Source organism: Acinonyx jubatus, chromosome C2, assembly GCF_027475565.1.
Source record: "Acinonyx jubatus isolate Ajub_Pintada_27869175 chromosome C2, VMU_Ajub_asm_v1.0, whole genome shotgun sequence".
Taxonomy (NCBI): Eukaryota; Metazoa; Chordata; class Mammalia; order Carnivora; family Felidae; genus Acinonyx; species Acinonyx jubatus.
The window spans coordinates 130,935,174-130,957,045 of record NC_069384.1 but is presented as its reverse complement, the minus strand read 5'-3'; the positions used below and the strand labels follow the sequence as shown (position 1 = coordinate 130,957,045).

General features: G+C 35.7%; 1 protein-coding gene across 12 annotated transcripts in view; it reads left to right on the top strand.

Moving 5' to 3' along the window:
* ANKRD28 (ankyrin repeat domain 28) overlaps positions 1-21,872 on the top strand; it is a 191,290-nt gene that overhangs the window by 92,129 nt on the left and 77,289 nt on the right. For all 12 annotated transcript variants that reach the window (XM_053221474.1, XM_053221471.1, XM_053221472.1 and 9 more), the window contains one exon: positions 14,618-14,696. In XM_053221474.1, the coding sequence (XP_053077449.1) occupies positions 14,618-14,696 (79 nt within the window). The remainder of the gene's footprint in view (positions 1-14,617; positions 14,697-21,872) is intronic.

Below are 21,872 nucleotides of genomic sequence, written 5' to 3'. Positions count from 1 at the left end.
GAGAAGTGAGAGAAAGTTACATGGATGCCTTTGGGGCAGTTTCCTCACTGATTAAAAATAGACATAAAGGACACTTCCGGTTTCTAGTTCCATATGTAAGAAACTTGGAAGTCGCCACTCTGTTCTAACAAGTACAAAGCTGAACAGACTGAAAATTTAACAGCTCTTCTTGGGTCCATAACAGCCCTTCTTGTGACCCAGGGCAAACCACTGCTCCTAAGATCGGATAGACACAAACGAACATAGAAAGCTGAGGCTTGAAGAGCAGACTCGTGAGTAGCAGCTGCTCAGGAATCAGTGCTGAGAAGGAAAAACTGAACTTTAATTGACAGATTGCTGAAGGTTCAGTGTGGATAATTCTGAGAGTTGAAAACACCAGGGGATCCAGTCACAGGCCACCACAGTATTGTAAGGTTTACCTCCAGGAGCCGAATGAGGTTCTCACAGTAAATATCAGAGAAAACCCCTCACGCTTCTAGCAGGGGCCCAGGGTGGGGGGGGTGGGGAGCATTTTGAAATATGACAGAGCACTCCGTCCTTTTTTATTTTTTAATGTTTTATTTATTTTTGAAAGAGTGCAAACCAGGGAGGGGCAAAGAGAGAGGGACAGAGTATCTGAAGTGGGCTCTGCGCTGATAGCAGCAAGCCCGATGTGGGGCTTGAACTCTTAAACTGTGAGATCATGACCTGAGCTGAAGTCGGATGCTCAACTGACTGAGCCATGCAGGTGCCCCCAGAGCACTCTGTTCTTAACAAGGCCTGCCCTCTGCGGGAGACTAGTTAACCAGAGGCTGACTGACTCTGGAGGAAAGGAAATACCCAACTCCAGTCCCCTCTAGCCATTCTGTCCCACCTGGAGGCGGGGGAGGGTGGCTGGGAAACACTTGTGAAGTTCACAGACCAGAGGTATAAGCTCACTAAATAAAAAACCTAATCATAGGACACTTCCCCTCCCCTCACACCTCACAACACATTAATTATGAAAGGCCTATTTACACTGGTTCCTTTTACCCAGTACATCATGTCTGGTTATCAAGAAAAAATTAGAAGATATATAAAAGGCAAAAAGCACAGTTTGAAGAGAGATGGAAATCCTAAGAAAGAACCAAAAGGAAATGCTAGAGATCAAAAACAGTAAAAGATAAAAAAGGAAAAAGTTTTTGTTGAACTTCTTAAAAAGACTGGACATAACTGAAGAAAAATCTCTGAGCTAGAAGACCTAACAATAGAATCCTCATAAACTGAGAAAGCAAAGAAAATAAAGACTTAAAATAACAGAGTATCTATGAGACAACTACAAAAGGTGTAACCAACTTGTAATAGGAATCCCAAAAGGCAAAGGAAGAAAAAGAGCAGAATAAACATTTGAAACAATCATGACTGAGAATTTTCCCAAACTAAAGACCCTAAGCTACATATCCAGGAAGTTCAGAGAACACTAAGCAATATAAATATAAATAACACAGCTACAACGACAAACAACAGCTAGGTGTATCATTTTGCAAATTGTAGAAAACGATAGAGAAAAAATACCATACCTATAAAAGAGCAAAGATAAGAATTATATTCAACTTCTCAGAAACCATACAAGCAAGAAGAGAGTGGAGTGAAATATTTAAAAAGGTAAAGGAGAATGGTGCCTGGGTGGCTCAGTCAGTTAAGCATCTGACTCTTGATTTTAGCTCAGGTCATGATCTCATGGTTTGTGGGTTTGAGCCCTGTGTCGGGCTCTGCACTGACAGCGTGGGGCCTGCTTGGGATTCTATGTCTCGCTCTCTCTCTGCCCCTCCCCCTGTGCTCACTAGCTCTCTCTCATAAATGAATGAGTGAATGAATGAATACATAAGTGAAATAAAAAGGTAAAGGAGAATAAAGATTTTCTTAAGCAAATAAAAATTAAAGAAGTTTGTTACTGGTAGACCTGCCTTGTAAGAAATGTTAAATGAAGTTCTTACATGGAAGGAAAATAATACAGATCAAAAACTCAGATTTACATAAGGAAGATTATTGAGTATGTCAAAGTAAAATGAAAATAGTTTTCTTATTTTTAATCTAATGTATAAGCTTGTTTAAAGTAACAGTGTATTATGTGTGCTTATATATGTGTATATATATATCCTACGTATATACAACGTGTGTGTGTGTATACGCACATATATATTTTTTTCATTGTTTATACTTCTATGTAAGTGAAATGGATGACAGCAATGATACAAGGGACAGGAAGGAGAATTAGGATTAATTTGTTATTAATAAGACATTGCCTATTAAGTGGTATCGTGATATTTGAAAATAGATTTGGATTAGTTGTGAATTTCTACTGTAAACTCTAGGGCAACCATTAAAAAAATTATTTTTCAAGTATAACCAATATTCTGAGAAAAGAAAATGGAGTCATACTACAGGCTCAGTTAAAACCACAAAATGCAGAAAAAGAGTGAAGGATAAAAACAGGAACAAAAAATGAGGGAAACAAACAAAAATGTAGCAAATAATAGATAATAATCCATCTGTATCACTAATGCTCTGAGTATACCAGTTAAAAGACAGAGATTGTCATTAGTGGATCGTAAAACAAGACCCAATTATATGTTGTTTTTGAGAAACCTGCTTTAAATAAAAAGAAATCTATAGATTAAAAGTAAATGGATGATGAAAAATATGCTAGCACTTATCAAAAGAAGGCAGGAGTAGCTATATATACTTCGGACAGAATAGACTTCAGAGCAAGGAAAGTTATCAGGGATAAAGAAGGGTGTTAAATAATAATAAAAGTGTCATTTCTTCAGAAAGAAATAACAAACTTTAATGTGTATGCACCTAACAGCAGAGTATCAAGTTATGGAGATAGTATAAACATGAAGGGTTGGTGGGGGATGGAGATGAACAGGTAGAACACAGAGGATTTTTAGGGCAGTGAAAATACTCTGATAATATAATGATAGATAAGTGTCATCATGCATTTGTCCAAACCCATAGAATTTACATCATCAAGAGTGAAACCCAAGGTAAACTTTGGATTATTATGATGTGTCAGTGTAGGTCCATCACCTACACTGTACATTGTAACAAATGTATCACTCTATTAGGGGCCGTTGATAATGGTGGGTGCTGTGCACGCCTGGAAGTAGGGAGTATATTGGAAATCTCTGTACCTTCCCTTCATTTTGCTGTGAATCTAAAACAATTGTCTCTTTTTTATATAGTTTTTTTCATGTTTATTTAAACATTTCTTTAATGTTTATTTATTTGGCGGGGGGGGGGGGGGGGGGAGGCGGGAGGGACAGAGAGAGGAGACACAGAATCTGAAGCAGGCTCCAGGCTCTGAGCTGTCAGCACAGAGCCTGATGCGAGGCTTGAACTCACAAACTGTGAGATTGTGACCTGAGCCAAAGTTGGTTGCTTAACTGACTGAGCCACCCAGGTGCCCCAACAATTATGTTAACTAAAAAAAATTTTTTTAATATAAAAAATAAGAGCACAAGAGAGGAAGAGATGGCTTTTTTTCCCCTGCTACTGGCTGTTGTTTGGGGTGAACTAGCTTGGATGAGCCTATACATTGGTTATGTGGTTGTGGTTGGCAAAGTAGAAAGGTAGAATTTCTTACACCTGGATGATGTCTTTGAGTTGCTAAATCAACCAGTTTTGCCCCTATCCTGTATAAGAGTAAATCTTATTTTTAAACCATTTTTTAAAAATGCTTATTTTTTTTGAGAGAGAAAGAGTGTGAGCCGGGGAGGGGCACAGAGAGGGAGAGAGAATCCCAAGCAGGTCTGTGCTGTGAGATCTGTGAGATCATGACCTAAGCCAAAATCAAGAGTTGGACACTTAACTGTCTGAGCCACCCAGATGCCCCTTAAACCATTTTTAGTTAGTGTTTTTCTGTACTTGGAAAGCTACATAGAATACAATTAAAACACTAATTGTAAACATTAATTTTGTGTCCTGTTAGTGCTGCTTTAAAAATCCCATTAATACAGAATTGAACTAAGAGAATAATTTTCTCCCTTTTCCTGCCTCTCTTTCTCCTTCCTTATCTCTTACTCCCCTTCCCTAGCTTCCCTAGAGTATGTTGATTACAGTGTTCTTTGTAAAATAACTGAGGGGTCATGTAAAATCTCCTTGTCTACTATCATCCAAAGTGATTGTTACTGTCAAAAACTAAACTCTTGTAGTTACTTTACATTTTGAATTGTGCTTCTGTTTGACTTTAATTTGTATCTGTCTTAGGAGTTTTGACCATGAGTTTGATAAATTCAAGCTAGGAAATATTTATTAAACATCCATTGTATTGTTCTGGGTTTCTTAAAGATTGGATTACCTTTGTTGTAGTGAAGAGATTAGGATTTATGAAGAATCCCTTGCCATGTGTAAGATATGTTATTTGAGATGAAATGTTTTTGTTTTTTAGTTTAACCAGAAGAATTAACTGATTCATTTGTATTATTTAAAACATAGCTGATTATATTACATTGTTCATTGGTAAATTGTCTGGTAGAATTATTATTGCTAAATTTTCAGAAACTTAGGAGTTTAGACATACATACCTATGCAGCGTCTCTAGTATTTAAATATATACAATCCTGATCTCAATCTAGCTAATACAGCTTTTCTAAAGGGATGAAAAGAAAGGTAGTATTCTTTATTGCCTGATTGTTCCTTAGCTATTCCTTTTCCTTTCTCTGTGACTATAGAAAGGGAATAGAGAAACGCATCATTTATAAGTTAGTGATAGTTCTGTCCTGTGTCTAAAAGTAATAAGCTAGATTTCAGCTTCCTTAAGGTGTGGGGAAACTCCGCCTCCAGCTTAAGGTGTGGGGAAACTTCACCTCCAGCCCAAATTGCTGAGCAGTTTACTTGGAGCAGTTTTGCTGCTTTCAAAGACTCTCAAGAGAAGCCACAACTGGTCCAGCTTCGAATAGATAGCGATTGAATGGACTACTTACATTTAGTTGTAGTTGTTAATTATAATTGTCAATAGAACATTTTAATGAAAAGCATGAGTTTGGAGGTAGTTTCCTCATCTTTAAAAATAATATGTTAAACTATACAGTAAGTTTGCAAAATAAAACAGCTGTTTCAAGTGCTTTATGCAATGCCTACCACAAAATAAAGATCTGTAGGGTTGCCCTCATTTTCTGAGAAACTCTCCCCATTCCACATAGTTACTGTGATCAGTGTGTTGATATTATATTTTGTACATAAAATATAACTTCTTTACCTATTCTCACTTGATTGATACATGAGTAGGATCTAACCAAAATAGAGTCAATCAGAATACTATTTTAGGATTTGGAATTAAAAGACTTCTCTTTGGACTACTGAAGTTCTAAGAGTAAATCTCAGGATCTGTATGGATGTTTTTTGTTTTTTTTTTTTTAACTATGAGGAAAAGTGTTGTTGGTGAAGGGGGGGGGGGGGGGAAGCCGATACATGGAAAAACAGAGACAAAAAGTGGTCCTGAATGTGTAAAGTGCTTGATTTTAATTCTTATGGTCTAGCCATGCCCCTTCCTTACCTAAATTTTGTTTGTTTGATACCCAATTCCATGAGGCATTTCACTCTTTTTAATAAGTCCATTTTGCCTAAACTAGTTTAATTTAGATTTCTGTCACTTGCACCCAGTAATATCTAATGCCTGTATTAAATAAATAGTAACTATTAAGGGCAATTAGAGAACAAGACAATAATGTACTTAGTTGAAACACTTTTTATTTCAAGTTATATTAGTCTGCTAAATGCTAATGATTTTTCATGTCATAATCTGAAACTTTAAGTTTCCATAGAGGTTTTCATAATATTTCTTGGGAAAGAGCGATAGCATACGTCTTAGAACTGGGTTTTAATTCATTTATGAAGAGTTGTCTGTACCCAGGAATTTGGATAGCCATCTCTTAGAGGCAGTTCTAGAATGTGCTTTGTTCTAGGACCCCAAAGTCAATTATAGAAATCTTCTACAACCTATAATACATTAGAATATCATGATTCATGGCAGATTTTCTTCATTAATATTTTAATTTATTTAAACCTCTCTAGTGCCTATGAGGTATATAACTTTGAGTCAAGTGCTATATGGGCATAAAATTAGACAACTTATTTTCTCTAGATATTTATTACTTAATAATGAAGCCATGACATAAACCCAAAATTGAACAATAACCAAAATGTCAGCTGTGTGGTACAGATGACAATGTCATAATAGGGAACACAGAGTGATTTGAGTGTACTCACATGGTCTTGAAGCCTTGGTAAAGGAGATAGAACTTGGGCTGTGAAGACTGGAAGGGATATGGGTAGGGGAAAGACATTCTGGGCAAAGGGAACAAAGGTGAAAGATGACAATGTGCCATTACTCATTCTGTTAATAGAAATTAACTATTGTGGTTCCAGCTATAGGTTAGTGGCTTTTGAATATCAGGTTATAGAGGTAGAGTGGAGATGATTGGTGGTGGTCACAGTCACTACAGGGATTGAGCAGGGTAGCTAATGAATGTGAAATTGCCTTCCTGGTTTGATCTGCTAGCAGGTAAACCGGTTGGATCTCTAACGTGATTTGAGGATGAGAGGATAAGGTTGGAGGATAGTAGTGAATTTAAAAATAAAACATAATCAGGGCACCTGGGTGGCTTGGTCGGTTGAGCATCTGACTCTGATTTCAGCCCAGGTCATGGGATTGAGCCCTGCATCAGGCTCCACACTGAGTGTGGAACCTGCTTAAGATTCTCTCCCTCTCTCCCTCTCTCCCTCTCTCCCTCTCTCCCTCTCTCCCTCTCTCCCTCTCTCCCTCTCTCCCCCTCCCTCTCCCTCTCCCTCTCCCTCTCCCTCTCCCTCTCCCTCTCCCTCTCCCTCTCCCTCACCTTCTCCCTGATTGCACTCTGTCTCTCCCTAAAATGAAATTTTAAAAACTAAAAAAGTAAATAAAACACAATTTAAGGATTGTTCCAAACAGCTATAAGTATACAAAGTACCACTTATGTACCAGAGTAAGCTAGAGTTTTATTTGAAGCAGCTACAGATATCCACCAGCACCCTACAGAACCATATCCCAAGGCTGAGGTTCCTTGTGTGCAGTTTTGAGAACAGCCAGGCCTTATAACTTATTTATGAAAGGGTAGGACAAGATTGGATCTGATAAAGTCCTAGGTAAGTTCAGCTGAACTCTGTGGACCACAAACAGCATTGGAAGTTAATAGCTGACTACTATACATGGGAGTTTCAGTCTGATAGTACAGATAAAAGAGAAAGGGAAAAAAATTACTAAGAAAATTTTGATTAAAATTTGGTAAGAAAAGTGAAGTCAGGCCACAGAATGTTTTGAAGGAGAATTATTAGTTTTAAGCAGACCATGGTGCTTAAAGCTCCCGTGCATAATGGAACATTACAAATAGAGGCTGTGTAAGAAGTTAGGAGCCCAACTGCCTGTGTTTGAATGTTGATTCTGCCACTGCCACATGATCTTGAGTAAGTTCCTTAAACCTTCCTGTGCCTTGATTTCTCTATCTGTAGAATAAGGAAATACATTGGTTCCTTAACCCTGCAGGGTAAAGTGCTTGGGGCAGTCCTAGCAGAAAGTAAGCACTAGATAAGTGTTGATTGTTGAGATTTTTAGGATTATTATTCTTAAGAGGTTACAGCTAATATATATAAACACTTTCAGTTACTGGACAAGGGCAGAATTACAGAATTGAGTCCTTGCTATGAAAGTCGTGGTTGAATCCATGTAAGTCGATAAATTCTCACAGTCTCTAAGTATTTCTTGTGCAAATGTTCTGTTTTACTTTCACTTTAGCATTTCTGACTTTTCACTTTTTGGTTTTCCTACCCTATATGTTTCCTCTCATTCCAACCTGATCCTGAAATCTGCATTATATTAAAAGCTCCTACACAAAATATTGAGAATGTACAAGTACAGTTTTAGTTCCCAGATTTTACTTAAGATACTTCCCCTTAGATACAACCTTTTCCTGACCTGTGCTTGGGATCTACCATGGATTCCCTTCTTTCTCACAGCCTCATTCCCTAGGTTGTCCAATCTTGCTTGCCTATGTTTTATAGACTCCTTTTGGAGCTCACTATAACACAACATATAAACCAAAATATAATAGGATTTTTCTGAATACTTTTTTAAAACTTTAAAGAAATTATAGATACATCAGAAATTGCAGAAGTGGTACAGAGAGATCCTTTCTTTCCATCAACCAGATTCTTCAAATGTGGTGACATCATACTGTGCGTTATTAAAACTAGGAAACTGATATTGGTACAATACAACTAATTACAGAATAGACTTCTCTTGGATTTCACCAGTTTTTTTGCATTCATTTATTTATTTTGCATTCATTTATTTGGCATTGTCTTTATGAATAATCATATGACATTTTGTCACATGTGTAGATTTGTATAACTACCAACATGTTTAAGATACAGAACTGTTGCATCACTGTGAAGAACTTCACGTTCCGATCACTTGTGTATCTCTCTTTTGTATGTACCAGCTCAGCATATTGGCCCAACCCCAAATTGTTAGCAACCCCTGATCTTCTTAACCCATCTATTGTAGGCCATCTTCTTTCAGGATTATTGTTTGTAAGAGTTATAGCTATTTTTTGTTTGTTCTTATTTGGGGAGTGTGGGCAGTTAAGTTTTGGTTGCCCTAATCATGTGCACAAAATATTTTTTCTGAGTATTTACATAAGAACTGTAAGAAAAGTGTACTTCAAAATATATGATCAAATCTATGTGATCAAAGTTAATATTTGTTGTTTGAGTCTAGTGTATGTATTCAATAATTCTAGTTGGGATTATTTTAAGAATACTACATTGAGATGCAGTGGTTTCTTAAAAAACTGACTTCATATCTGAGAAACATTGTTTTTGTAATGTGTACCTGGTACTTGTGAAAATGCCTGGGATATTAAAATATTTTTAGGATTTTTAATAAATAGCTTTTCAGTTGGTATAAATGTTATTTTTAATTTTTTCCTTTTTTACTTTTTGAAACATGTACATGGTAATAACTCCAAACAATACCAAAGGCTACAAATAATGAAAACTCTTTCTCACACTTTAAACCCTAGTCCGCCAGTTCCCATTCACCCAGAGGTAATCACTCTATTAGTTTCTTGAGTATCCTTCCAAAGATATTTTATGCATAATCAAGCCAAAGTGGATGTAGAACCTTTTATCATACAATTGTTCTAAGCCTGCATTTTTTCATTTAACACTGTGCTTTAAAGACTTTTCCATTGATAAGGAACATTGAGGTGTGCTTGTTTTTTTTAAATTGGGGGCATGGTGTGATATTAGGATTTATAATAAAAAGTATATATTTGGTCTCTGTTCCCATTTCTGGCAGTGAGCTCCTAAAAACCCTTGAAATTTCCTGTGAGAGAGCAATGAAAGATGTCTTTTTTATGTAAATGAAGTGACTTTTGGAAAGCTTAGAATGAGGGCTCCTTGCCAGTGGAGCCAACCTTGTGATTAGAGGGTGGGGACTCTCAGTCCCCCTTTCCCCCAGTACCACTGCCTCTGGGGAGTGGATTAAGCTTAGTTGCCAGCAGGTGTTGATGTTTACCAGTCATGTCTAAGGAAACCTCCATAAAAGTCCCAAAGGAGGGGGTTTGGAGAACTTCCAGGTTGGTTGACCAGAAACCCTTACACCTGCCACTGTGCTGGATCTGAAACACTACCAGGATTAAAGTTCTTTGTTCAGCATCTCACTCTATGTTTCTTTTCCATGTGGCTGTTGATTCGTACCCTCTAATGTCCTTGTAATGAACTGGCAGTCTAGTGAGAAAAACTGGTTTACTGAACCCTGTGAGCACTGTAGCATGGAGGGTGTCAGGGGAACCTTTGATTAATAGCCATTTGGTTAGAAGAAGTACAGGTACACAACCTGGACTTGCTATTGGCATTTCAAGTGCAGGGGGAGGTCTTGTAAGACTGAACCTTTAGCCTACGGGATCTGATGCTCTCCCCTAGTCTGAGTTGAATGGTAACACCATTCTGTATTAGGGCTTTGCTTAGATGTGTGGAGGGAGAAAACCTACACAATGAAACTGGATGTAGAACCCTTACATGGTATTTCACTTTATGAATGTACAACTAGAAGTTCTCTCATCTGATAGCTTTTATAACTGGTAGTTAATAAGTTTGACAGAGGGAACTATAAAAAGTGATCTTTGGGCTTTTTATTGTAATAATGTTTACTTGACAGCCATCTTTTTTTTTTTTTTTTTTAATTGAGCTGAGGCTTTTTTGTTGACAATGTGGATTCTGCTGTTCATTGTTATCTTCCTTGTATAGACCCTGCCCCCAGTGCATTATCTGTAACCCATTTTGGGTTTAAGTGGTGAGAATTTAGACACTTAAGAATCAAACTTAGAGGGAGCCTGGTTGGCTCAGTCAGTTAAGCTTCTGACTCTGGATTTTGACTCAGGTCATGATCTCACTCTTTGTGGGATTGAGCCCCAGGTTACGCTCCGCGCTGACAGCATGGAACCTGGTTGGGATTCTCTCTCTCCCTCTCTCTACTCCTCCCCTGCTTGTTCTCTCTCTCTCTCTCTCTCTCTCTCTCTCTTTCTCTCTTTCTCTCTGTCTCTTTTTCTCAAAATAAATAAACATTAAAAAAAGAATCAAACTTAGGGCAAAACTGCCCATTTGTTGACTATTTGCCTTAGTGATTCATTTCTCAGCCACACCCAGTTCAGTAGCACTTTTTTTGATAGCTTACCTTTATTGAGTCTTTATGTGATATTCAGTCTAGTGATCATAGAAACAATTTGCTTTTCCCACTCCTATTTTATCAGCTTAAATAATACTTAAATTACATAGTTATGATTGCAATTTGGACGAACATTTGTGGTAACAAACACATCTTATCCTTGATAAATAGACACCCAGTGGTGGGAATAAAAGTGGTAGCCTAATAGTCAAAATACACCGTGTGCCAGAGTCCTCGTTAGTTTTACACAGGAAAACAGAGTATCGATTAATCATGTGAGTCAGTTAAATGAAGGTTGGTTAAGAGCTTCTTGTATTTCATTTTAGATCGCCATTTGCCTGTTGGTGGGCATTTAAATTGTTTCCAGCATTTTGCTTCCTACAATAATCAGTAAATATACTTAATCATTTTGTTTGCATATACATAGGAATATCTTTATCTAAAAATTCCCTGAACTAGAATTAGTGTGTACAAGGGGATAGTCATTTTTTCATATTAGTAAATTTTGCTAGAGGGAAACCTTTAATATTGTGTAATTATCAATACTTAACTATCGTAAAGTAAAATATAGGTAGATTTATTTCTTTTAAAATTATCCAATGTGTTCCTTTTTTCCTTTAGTTTGATTTGTAGAGAGGAAAACTATGTTCATGAGTCATAAAATACATGAATAGTATTCAATGCATTGAGTCATAGAATTCCAGACATCTCTCACACATAAATGACTCACTTTGTGTGTGTGCTGTGTGTGTGGTTTATCCTTTGCAATAGATATGTTTCTCAATTTGAGTAAGTCTGATCATATTTAAACACTCTAGGGAAGTTTGCTGTGTTAATGATTAATACTGAAAAGCCTTAAACCAAGGATCCTTTTATTAAAATGACTAAATTAGGACTCAGCTTTGAATAAAGTCTGAGATTTTAGTGGCTCTAATGTTGGTTAACAACTATTCAGTGATTTCTGTGCAAAGAATTCTGTTTGGTGGGGTATATACTGGAATAAAAAACATGATCTTGTGGAAATTAATTGTGGTTAGAGAGACATGAGCTCTTATCACTAAACAATTTTAATAGCCACTGTACCAACCTCCCATTACTGAAGCATCTGTTAATACCTAAATGATAAAAAGCAGTATCACAAATGTATTAAAGTTATATAAAAAAGCCAATGAAGAGCAAGTGATAAATACACACATTTTTATAATACCTTTTTATATGCTACTGTTAAGCCTTTTTTGGACTGCCTATTAATATTATTTTCATCTCTCTTTTGGCTAGCAACTTTTTTCCTAATTTATTCTCAATTGTCCAACTATTCTTAAAGTATTTGGGGTATTGCCAAACTAGAAAATTATTGCGTTGTGAAATAAACTTTTTCTTTTTCTTAAAATTTGAAAGCTATCATATTCTAATACGGTAAGAGACACCAAACCTCTTTAAGTGAGAAATTTATTGGGGCAGCTGGGCGGTTCAGTTGGTCGAACCTCCCAATTCATGATTGCAGCTCAGGTCACAATCCCAGAGTTTGTAGGATCAAGCCCTGCGTTGGGCTCGGCGCTGAGCATGGAGCCTGCTTAAGATTCTCTTTCTCCCTCTGCCCCTCTCCCCCACATGCATGTGCTCTCTCAAATAAATAGATAAATAAATAGGAAATTTATTTCTCCTAATAGTAGAGGAGTTAGTGGTCCAGGTTTGTAGAGCAACTCTGTTCTATAGAAGATCATTCAACATCTAATTGCTTGATAGCCTTCTAGTATATTGGCCTAACCTCTGTAGAATCAAAGCTGGCTCAGTTTCACATCTGCCTTCCAGCCTGTGGGAAGTGGGAAAGTATTAGTCCTTCTCTAAGGTGGTTGTCTGCTAAATGAAAGATGACCTGAAAGTTGTGTCTTTACTTCCACCTTACATACCATACTGGTCCACACTAAGTAACAAAACCTAAAGGCAGACTAGGAGTATATTCTGTTACTGCATGGGTAAATAACCAGCTACAACTTTATTCGTATGGACAAAAGGGAAAATAAATAATGGAAAACAACTAACAGTCTATCACAAAGCTGTATCCAAAAATTTGGGTGTAAATTTCAAAATAACTCTATGTAAATAGCTTTCTCAGATGCAACCAAGTCAGCAATACCCTTGTAATTTTAGATGAGGTGTAAACATGAATTAAAAATCCCTGAATGTCACTTTACCCCACAATCTTGCTTCTGAAACTGGAGATCATTGGTGTTTGAGCAGGGGAGGTACATGACGCCTTGCATGTTGTAGTTGTAGTTGTAGCTTCTCTTCTTGAAGGAAGATTTGGAAGACTATGTATTTTTTAATGACAGTATAATTAAATACACTGTTATATTAGTTTCAGGTGTAAAATGTAATGGTTCAGTAGTTTTATACATTTCTCAGTGCTTATCAAGATAAGTGTACTCTGAGTCCCCTTTATCTGTTCCACCCATCCCCCAACTCATCTCCTCTTTGGCAACCACCAGTTGGTTCTCTGTATTTTAGAGTGTGTGTATGTTAGAGTGTGTGTATGTTGGTTTTTTTTTTTTTTTTGTCTCTTTTTTTTCTTGGTTCATTAGTTTCATAAATTCCACATAAATTCATATGATATTTGTCTTTCTTTGCCTGACATACTTCACTTAGCATTATTGCAAGTGGTAAGATTTTATTCTTTTTTTTTTTTTATGGCTGAGTAGTAGTCCATTGTGTATATATGCCACATCTTTATCCGTGTATCTATGGATAGACACTTGTGTTGCTTCCATGGTTGTATGTAATGCTGCAGTAAACATAGGGATGCATATATTTTTTGGAATTAGTGTTTTTCTTTTTTGGAGGTAAATATCCAATAGTGGAATTGCTGGATCATATGGTAATTCTATTTTTAATTTTTTGAGGAACTTTCTTACTGTTTTCCACAGTGGCTGCATTAATTTGCATTCCCACTATCAGTGCACAAGGGTTGCCTTTTCTCCATATCCTTGCCAATACTTGTTATTTCTTGTCTTTTTTATTTTGGTGATTCTGACAGGTGATATCTCATTGTGGTTTTAATTTACATTTCCCTGATGATTAGTGATGTTGAACAACTTTCCAAGTGTCTGGTGGGCATCTGCATGTCTTCTTTGGAAAAATGTCTATTCAGGTTCTCTGCCTATTTTTTAATTGGATTGTTTGTTTGTTTGTTTGTTTTGGTGTTGAGTCATACAGATTCTTGATATAGTTTGGATATTAACCCCTTATAGGATAGATCAGTTACAAGTATCATTTCCCATTCAGTAGATTGCCTGTTTGTTTTTGTTGATGCTTTATTTTTTTTGCTGTGCAAAATGGAAAACTGTATATTTTTTTATGTTTACAAAGATAGGAATATATTTTAGAGCCACAAACAAAATTGGCAGGAATTTTAAGAAAAACCTTATGACTGTTTTAAGGGATAACTTCAAATCCCCAGAGAAATATTCTGGGGTACCTGTGGAAACATTTTGATAGGCAAAACTTTTGGTTTGTTAGGGTTTGTTTTATTTAGTTAGGTTAACAATTCCAAACTATGTAAAATTGTGGAAATGTATTGAGGAGGAATAGGATGAAGTAAAAGAAATTTGCATTCGTATATCAGCAGCATATAGGCATCTTTATTCAAAGAAAGCCTAAGAAGCTATTTCTCTGTTCACCTTAGGTTTTATTTTTGCTGTACTTTATATTTAAGGCCAAAATATTTTTTCAGGTCTTTCTTCTCCTAGCAAGGAAATATTTTGTTAATGGGACTTGCTGACTTAGACTAGGGTTGTGGAACTTGTAAGTTGGTAGTTCATGGTTCTTCTTCATTTAAAGTACACTGAAGTCAAGTTTATATTAAAACTTAAGTTCCACATTTCCTTCTTCTCACAGGACAATGAAAAGAGAACTCCACTGCATGCTGCTGCCTATCTTGGAGATGCAGAAATCATTGAACTGCTTATTTTATCTGGTATGTAAAGCTCTATATAATAAGAGCACATGATGCATATTTTTGTCATAATTAATGTTTATCAAACCTAGTTGACTATTTCCTTATATTTGTTTCCTAAGCTGAAACTTGCTTGTTCATTCTACAGCTGACCTTCTGTCACGTGCTAGGTCCTACTGTAGTGCGTAGAGTACATCAGAGAGCAAAACAAAGATTACTGCCCTTCTGGAGTGTATACTCTAATAAGGAAAAACAGGCTATAAATACAAGTAAATAAATGTTATAGCATGTTAGAAGATGATAACTGCTATAGAAAAATAAAAAGGTAGGTGAGAATTATGGGGTGAGATGAGCAGTATATAAGCTCAGGCAGTACATCGACTATTCATAGTAGGCCTGATTCACCGTAGAGTAACTGGGAGACAATTGCAGTTCTTCAAGGGGAAGGTGATGTGGCTCAGACCAAGTGCTGTAGTGGAGATATTGAGAAGTGGTAGTAATTTGATGTATTTTGAAAGTGATGGCAGCCAGGTGTCTATCTGTCAGTAGCTTCTATCTAACTCTTTTTGAGGGCCGGTAAAATACATTTTAGGAACTTGTACTTTATTGTACAGATCAGACGGTCTGTCGTCAAACAGAGCTCAGAGTTCAGATATATTTTTGTTGTAGCCAAGTTATTATAAATTATATTTGTTGGAAAAGGATGCACGTGCTTGAATTGTGCTTGTGTTGTCAAATTGCGATATACACACAATGCAATTGGAGAAATAGTATCATTCATTTAATTTTGGGGAGTAAGACCACTGAGAGAATTTTTGAATGAAGATCCCAATTCAATAGCCTAAATAGACTTTTGCCATTTTATAAGTTTATGAAAGTTTTAAAATCTGGGTTTTATAACAAATTGTATGCTTATATAGAATTAAATATTGACCCAGCTAATATTCTTTTTTTTATTGAAGTATAATTAACCTACAAGGTTATATTAGTTTCAGGTGTACAATAAACACATTACTCAGTGCTTCCTAGATGATATTCTTATATTAGTTTCTTCATGAGTAACTTCATCACAGATGCACTTCCTTGAAGATGTCTGTTCCTCTGTGAATGCTAGCTCCCTAGTTTCTAGCTTAAATTTACTAGAGATAAGAACGGAGGAGGTACAAGAGAAAAATCATATTTCTTCTTAATTAAGGTTTCTACTATAATAATATGAATTGATGGATATAGGTTTATATATGGAATTTTCTTAACAAACATTTTCCAAGAAACAGTTTCTTTTTTTGTTAAGAAATAGGTATGCTACAAACAGTACAATTCCTGCTAATTTAATGTCTAGGACTTTGGATAAGAACTATACTGCTAGGTTTCTAATTTTAACACAGAATTCTGTTTATTTACTTCACATTTTAATGCAAAGATGTTATGACTTAACATGGAGGGTTCTTTTTTCCCATTTTTAATTTTTAACCTAAGAGAAACTTTTCAAATGCTCAAAGTTTGACTTAATCCCTGGCTTTTAAAGTGAATGCACCAAGGATTTTTAGCTACCTATAGAAGGTTGACTTCCTTGTCTCTGTATTATATAGTCAGATGAGCCTTATGATATGATAATATCAGATATCAGCTTCAAAATAATAAACATTTGAGAGGATGCTTAATTTCTTTTGAATAATTTGAATAGAAATAATGTATAAAATTAACCACCATACATTTATTAAAAACTATTTCAGCTTGTCTTTGAAAAATACTTTTAATACTATGTTTTATCAGTTTCATGGGTAATAGTTCATATAGTTGTATTTATAGTTCTCAGGATAAAAAATTACATTTTTACATTAACCTCAAACTGTATTATTTCCTGGCTCCAAATTTCCTTTGCCTTCAGTTTCTACTACTCTCCCTTTTGCACATTCTGCTCTAATGCCACTGGCCTTCCATTCTGGGGCTTTGAACTGCTCCTTCTTTAACCTCAAACTGTCTTTTCTCAAATAGCCACGTGATCTTACCTTTTTTTATGTCCTTGCTCAGATGTTACCCCCTCGGGGAAGTGATGCCTGATCACTGCCACCACCGCCACCATCCTTTCCCTCTCCTTTGTGTTATCTTTTTTCCTAGTACTTATTATCTGATATTCTTTTAAAATTTTGCTGCTTGTTTCCTATCATTCTCTCCTTACTAGAATGCAAACTCCAAGGCAAGGATGGATTTAGTCAGCTTTGTTTTCTAACATATTTATTCCCAATACCTACAATAGTTTTGGATACTTGTTGAGTGAATGTGTGGTTATGGCAATATAAGTTTAGGCTCTTCACATTTTGGTCTCAGTTTCCAAGGTCTTTCGTGGAAGTGAGAATGGGAGAGGTGGGAATGAGGTAGGAATGTGGGGGTGCAGGGTAAGTGGAAAAGGAAAGAAGACAAATGATTTGTTTCCTATGGATGCAACTCAAGCTCTTCCTTAGACTTTGTTTCTCTTCAGACAACCATGTAGGCTCTAAGAAAAATGAATAAAAACTTACTTGGATCTGGAATAAAATGAGTTGGAATGAAATCCAAGGCTAAGTTTCTACTAAACCAGAACCTCCATTTTCTACTTACAAATGAAAAAAAAGTAAATGAACCAGGCTCTGTGTTGCCAGGAGAAGCACAGCAGATAGTATAAAGAGCATAGATTCTGTGGCCAGATAGATTTAGGTGCAAATCTTAGTCCTACCTCTTAGCACCTTTGTGAACTTCGGGAGGTTATTTAATCTCTCAGCTTTAACTTCCTCTTCTGAAGGAATTTATAAATTTATATTTATTTTTAGATTTAATATTTTTATATATATTTTAAAATTTACATTTTAAATATAAATCATTTATATTTCTAATATAAATTTTATAGGTTTGAAGCAAATGAGATGATGTTGTTAAGATACCTAGAAAAAGTTCCTGGTACATCATAGATAATTAAAATTTGGGCTATTATTTTTTTAAGTTTATTTATTTATTTTGAGAGTGAAAGAGAGAGTGGGGGAGGGAAAGAGAGAAAAATCCCAAGCAGGCTCTGTACTGTCCGTGCAGAAGCCTCATGCGGGCTCGAAGTCACAAACTGTGAGATCATGACTTGAGCTGAGACCATGTTGGACACTTAACTGACTGAGCCACACAGGAGTCCCTGGGTTATTATTTTTTAAGCACTCCTTCTTTCTTTCCTCAACTTTATTTTGGTCCTGCCAAATAAATAAATAAATTCCTGATATCAGGAATTACCTTTTTTGTGACTTTTAGATATAATCTCCTAAAAATTCTCCTCTCCCCCATTGTGTAATCCACTCACATTCTGAAATGATTAACTGAAGGAGTGACTTGTCTATTGGGGAAATACAGACAAGAGTTTATTTCCACAACCAAGAAAGACAAAGGTTGAAACAAAATAGACTGTACACCGAGTATTCTTACTCAATTCTAGAATCAAAAAAAGGTGGAGGGGGGGGCTTTAAAACTATACAGAAGGGGTGTGCCATGTTACTGAACAACCAATGGGTGAAAAAAAGAAATAAAAGAGCAAAAAATATCTTGAGACAATTGAAAATGAAAATATACCAAAACTTAGGAGGTGTAGCAAAAGCAATTCTAAGAGGAAAGTTCATAGCAGTAATTGCCTGCATTAAGAAAAGCGAAAGAACTCAAACAGCTTGGCTTTTCACCTCAAAGAACAAGAGAAAGAAGAAAGTAAGCCCAAAGTTACCAGAAGGAAGGAAATAACAAAGATCAAAGTAGAAATAAATGAAAATCTAAAAACAATAGAAAAATTAATGAAATTAAGAACTTTTTTTCCCCCCAAAAGATAGGCAAACTGTTAATGAGACTTATCGAGAAGAAAGGAGAGTTACTCAAGTTAAATAAGATCAGAAGGAGGAATCATGCCAACTGATCCCACAGAAACAAAGGATCAGGAGCGCCTGGGTGACTCAGTCGGTTAAGCATCCATCTTCGGCTCAGGTCATGATCTTGGGGTTCATGAGTTTGAGCCCCGCATTAGGCTATGTGCTGACAGCTGGGAGCCTGGAGCCTGCTTCCAATTCTGTGTCTCCTTCTCTGTCTGCCCCTCCCCTGCTCACACTCTGTCTCTCAAAAATAAACATTAAAAAATATATATATATATATATGAAGGATCGTAAGCGACAATGAATAGTTATATACCAACAAATTGGACAACCAAGAAAAAATGGATAAATTTGTACAAACATACAACCTACCAAGATTGCATCATGAAGAAATAGGAAATCTGAACAGACCAATTACTAGTAAGGAGATCGAGTCTGTAGTCAAGAACCTCCTAACAAAGAAAAGTCAAGACAGATGGCTTCACTGGTAAATTCTACCAAATTTTAAGGAAGAAGAAGGAACACTTCCAGACTTCTTTTTTTATGTGGCAAGCATTGTCCTGATAACAAAACCAGACAAGGATACTACGAGAAGTGAAAATTATAGGCCAGTATTCCTGATGAACACAGATGCAGAAATCCTCAACACAATATCAGTAAACCAAATTCAGTAGTACATTAAAAGGATCATACACCATTTTCAAGTGGGGTTTACTGCAGGAATGTAAGAATGGTTCAACATCTGCACATCATTGAGAAGCACCACATTAACAAAATGAAGGATAAAAATTACATGATCATCTCAGTGCATGACAGAATTCATCATCCATTCATGATAAAAACACTCAACATAGTGTTCAATCTAATGAAGGTCATATATGACAAGCCCACAGCTACCATCATACTCAACAGTGAAAAGCTGAACATTTTTCCTCTAAAATCAGGAACAAGATGAAGGTACCCACTCTCTTCACTTTGATTCAACATAATCCTGGAAATCCCAGGCAGAGCAAATAGGCAAGAAAAAGAAATTAAAGACATCCAAATTGAAAAGAAATAAGTGAAACTATCTCTGTTTGTAGATGACATGACATTATATATAGAAAACTGTACAGTTCACCAAAAAACTATTAGAACTAATAAATTCAGTAAAGTTTCCGGATACAAAATTAGTATACATAAATCATTGTGTTTCTTTCTATAGATTGATAATGTACTATCAGAAAGAGAAATTAAGAAAACAGTCCCATCAAAAAGATATAAAGTGCATCAAAATGAGTAAGATAGGTAGGAATAAATTTAATCAAGGAGCTAAAAGATTTGTATACTGAAAACAAATAAGTCATTGATGAAAAAAATTGAAGAAGATAAAAATAAATGGAAAGATATTCCATGCTCATGAATTACAAGAATTAATATTGTTAAATCTCTATACTACCCAAAGCAATCTACAGCTTTAATGCTTGCAGTCTTTATCAAAATTCCAATGGCATTGTAACAGGAGTAGGAAAAACAGTACTGAAATTTGTATGGAACCACAAAGACCCCAAATAACCCAAACAGTCTTGGAAAAGAAAAACAAAGCTAAGGGCATCACATTTTCTGATTTCAAACTATATACAAAGCTGTAGTAACTAAACTAGTATGGTATTGTCATAAAAATAGACACATAGATCAGTGGAGCAAAAAGAAAGCCCAGAACTCAATCCATGTGTATATGATAATTTATGACAAAGCCAAAAATATGCAATGGGTTAAGGGCAGTTTTTTCAATAAATGGTGTTGGGAACACTCTGAACAGTCACATGCAGAGAATGAAACCTTACCACTGTCTCCTACCATATACAAAAATCAACTAAGAATGGGTTAAAGACTTGAAACCATAAAATTCCTAGAAGAAATTGTAGGGGGTAAGCTCTTTGACCTCAGTCTTGGCAGTGATTTTTTTGGATTTGACACCAAAAGCAGAAATAACAAGCAGGGACTACATTGAACTAAAAGGTTTCATTCAGTACAGCAAAGGAAACCAACAAAATGAAAAGGCAATGTACAGAATGGGAGAAAATATTTAAAATTATGTATCTCATAAGGGATTGATATCCAAAATATAGAAAATTCACACAAATCAATAGCAGAACAATCTGATTAAATTTTGGGCAAAGGAACTGGAAAGACATTTTTCCAAAAGAGACCTACATATGGCTGACAGATACATGAAAAGATGCTCATCATCACTATTCATCAGGGAAATGCAAAGCAAAACCACAATGACATATCATCTCACACTCATTCGAATGGTTTTTATGAAAAAGATGAGGTGAAAAGTTTTGGCAAGAATGTAAAGAAAAGGAAAGCCTTGTGTACTGTTGGTAGGAGTGTAAATTGGTAGAGCTACCGTGGAAAACAGTATGAAGGTTCCTCAAAACATTAAGAATGGAACTATACCATAGGATCCAACAATTCCACTTCTGAGTGTATACCCAAAGGAAATGAAATCACTATCTAGAAGAGATATCTGCACTCGCGTGTTAATGGCAGCATTATTCTCAATAAGCAAGACATGGAAACAGCCTACATGTCTGTCAATGGATGGATAAAGAAATCGTGTGTATGTGTACACTGGAATATTGTTCAGCCATAAAAAAGATAACTTGTCAATGATCCAACAAGATGGATGGACCTTGAGAACATTATGCTAAATGAAATAAGTTAGAGAAAGAGAAGTAATATGTGGAATCTGAAAAAAATTGAACTCATTGAAACAGAAGAAATTGATGGTTGCCAGGTTGGGGGAAATGAGTATAGGCAGTCAAAAGGTAGGAACTACTAGTTATAAGTAAGTTCTGGGGATGTAATGTATAGCATGTTGACTATAGTAAACAATAATGTATATTTGAAAGTTATAGGAGAGTAGATTGTCAAAGTTGTCACAAAATTATTTTTAACTATTTGAGGTGATGGATGTTAACTTATTGTAATTTTTTCACAATATACGTTTCAAATCATGTATATTTTAAACTAATACATTGTTATATAAGTCAATTACATTTTTTTAATATGAAATTTATTGTCAATAAGTCAGTTATATCGCAATAAAACTGTGAGGAAAAGTATAAATATCACTCAATACAGTAGTCTCCAAATAGTATACTTTAAATCTGCAAAAGTAGACTTTAAGTTTGTGTAGTGGTGCTTTAAGAGTTCTACTTAAATTTGGTGTGAAAGCTGTGGTTGTTGAGGCCCAGGTTAGACTCTGATTTCCATACCCTTGATTTCAAATTCTGTGTCCATCAAACAACTTTATAATCATATTGAATGAACTTTTAAT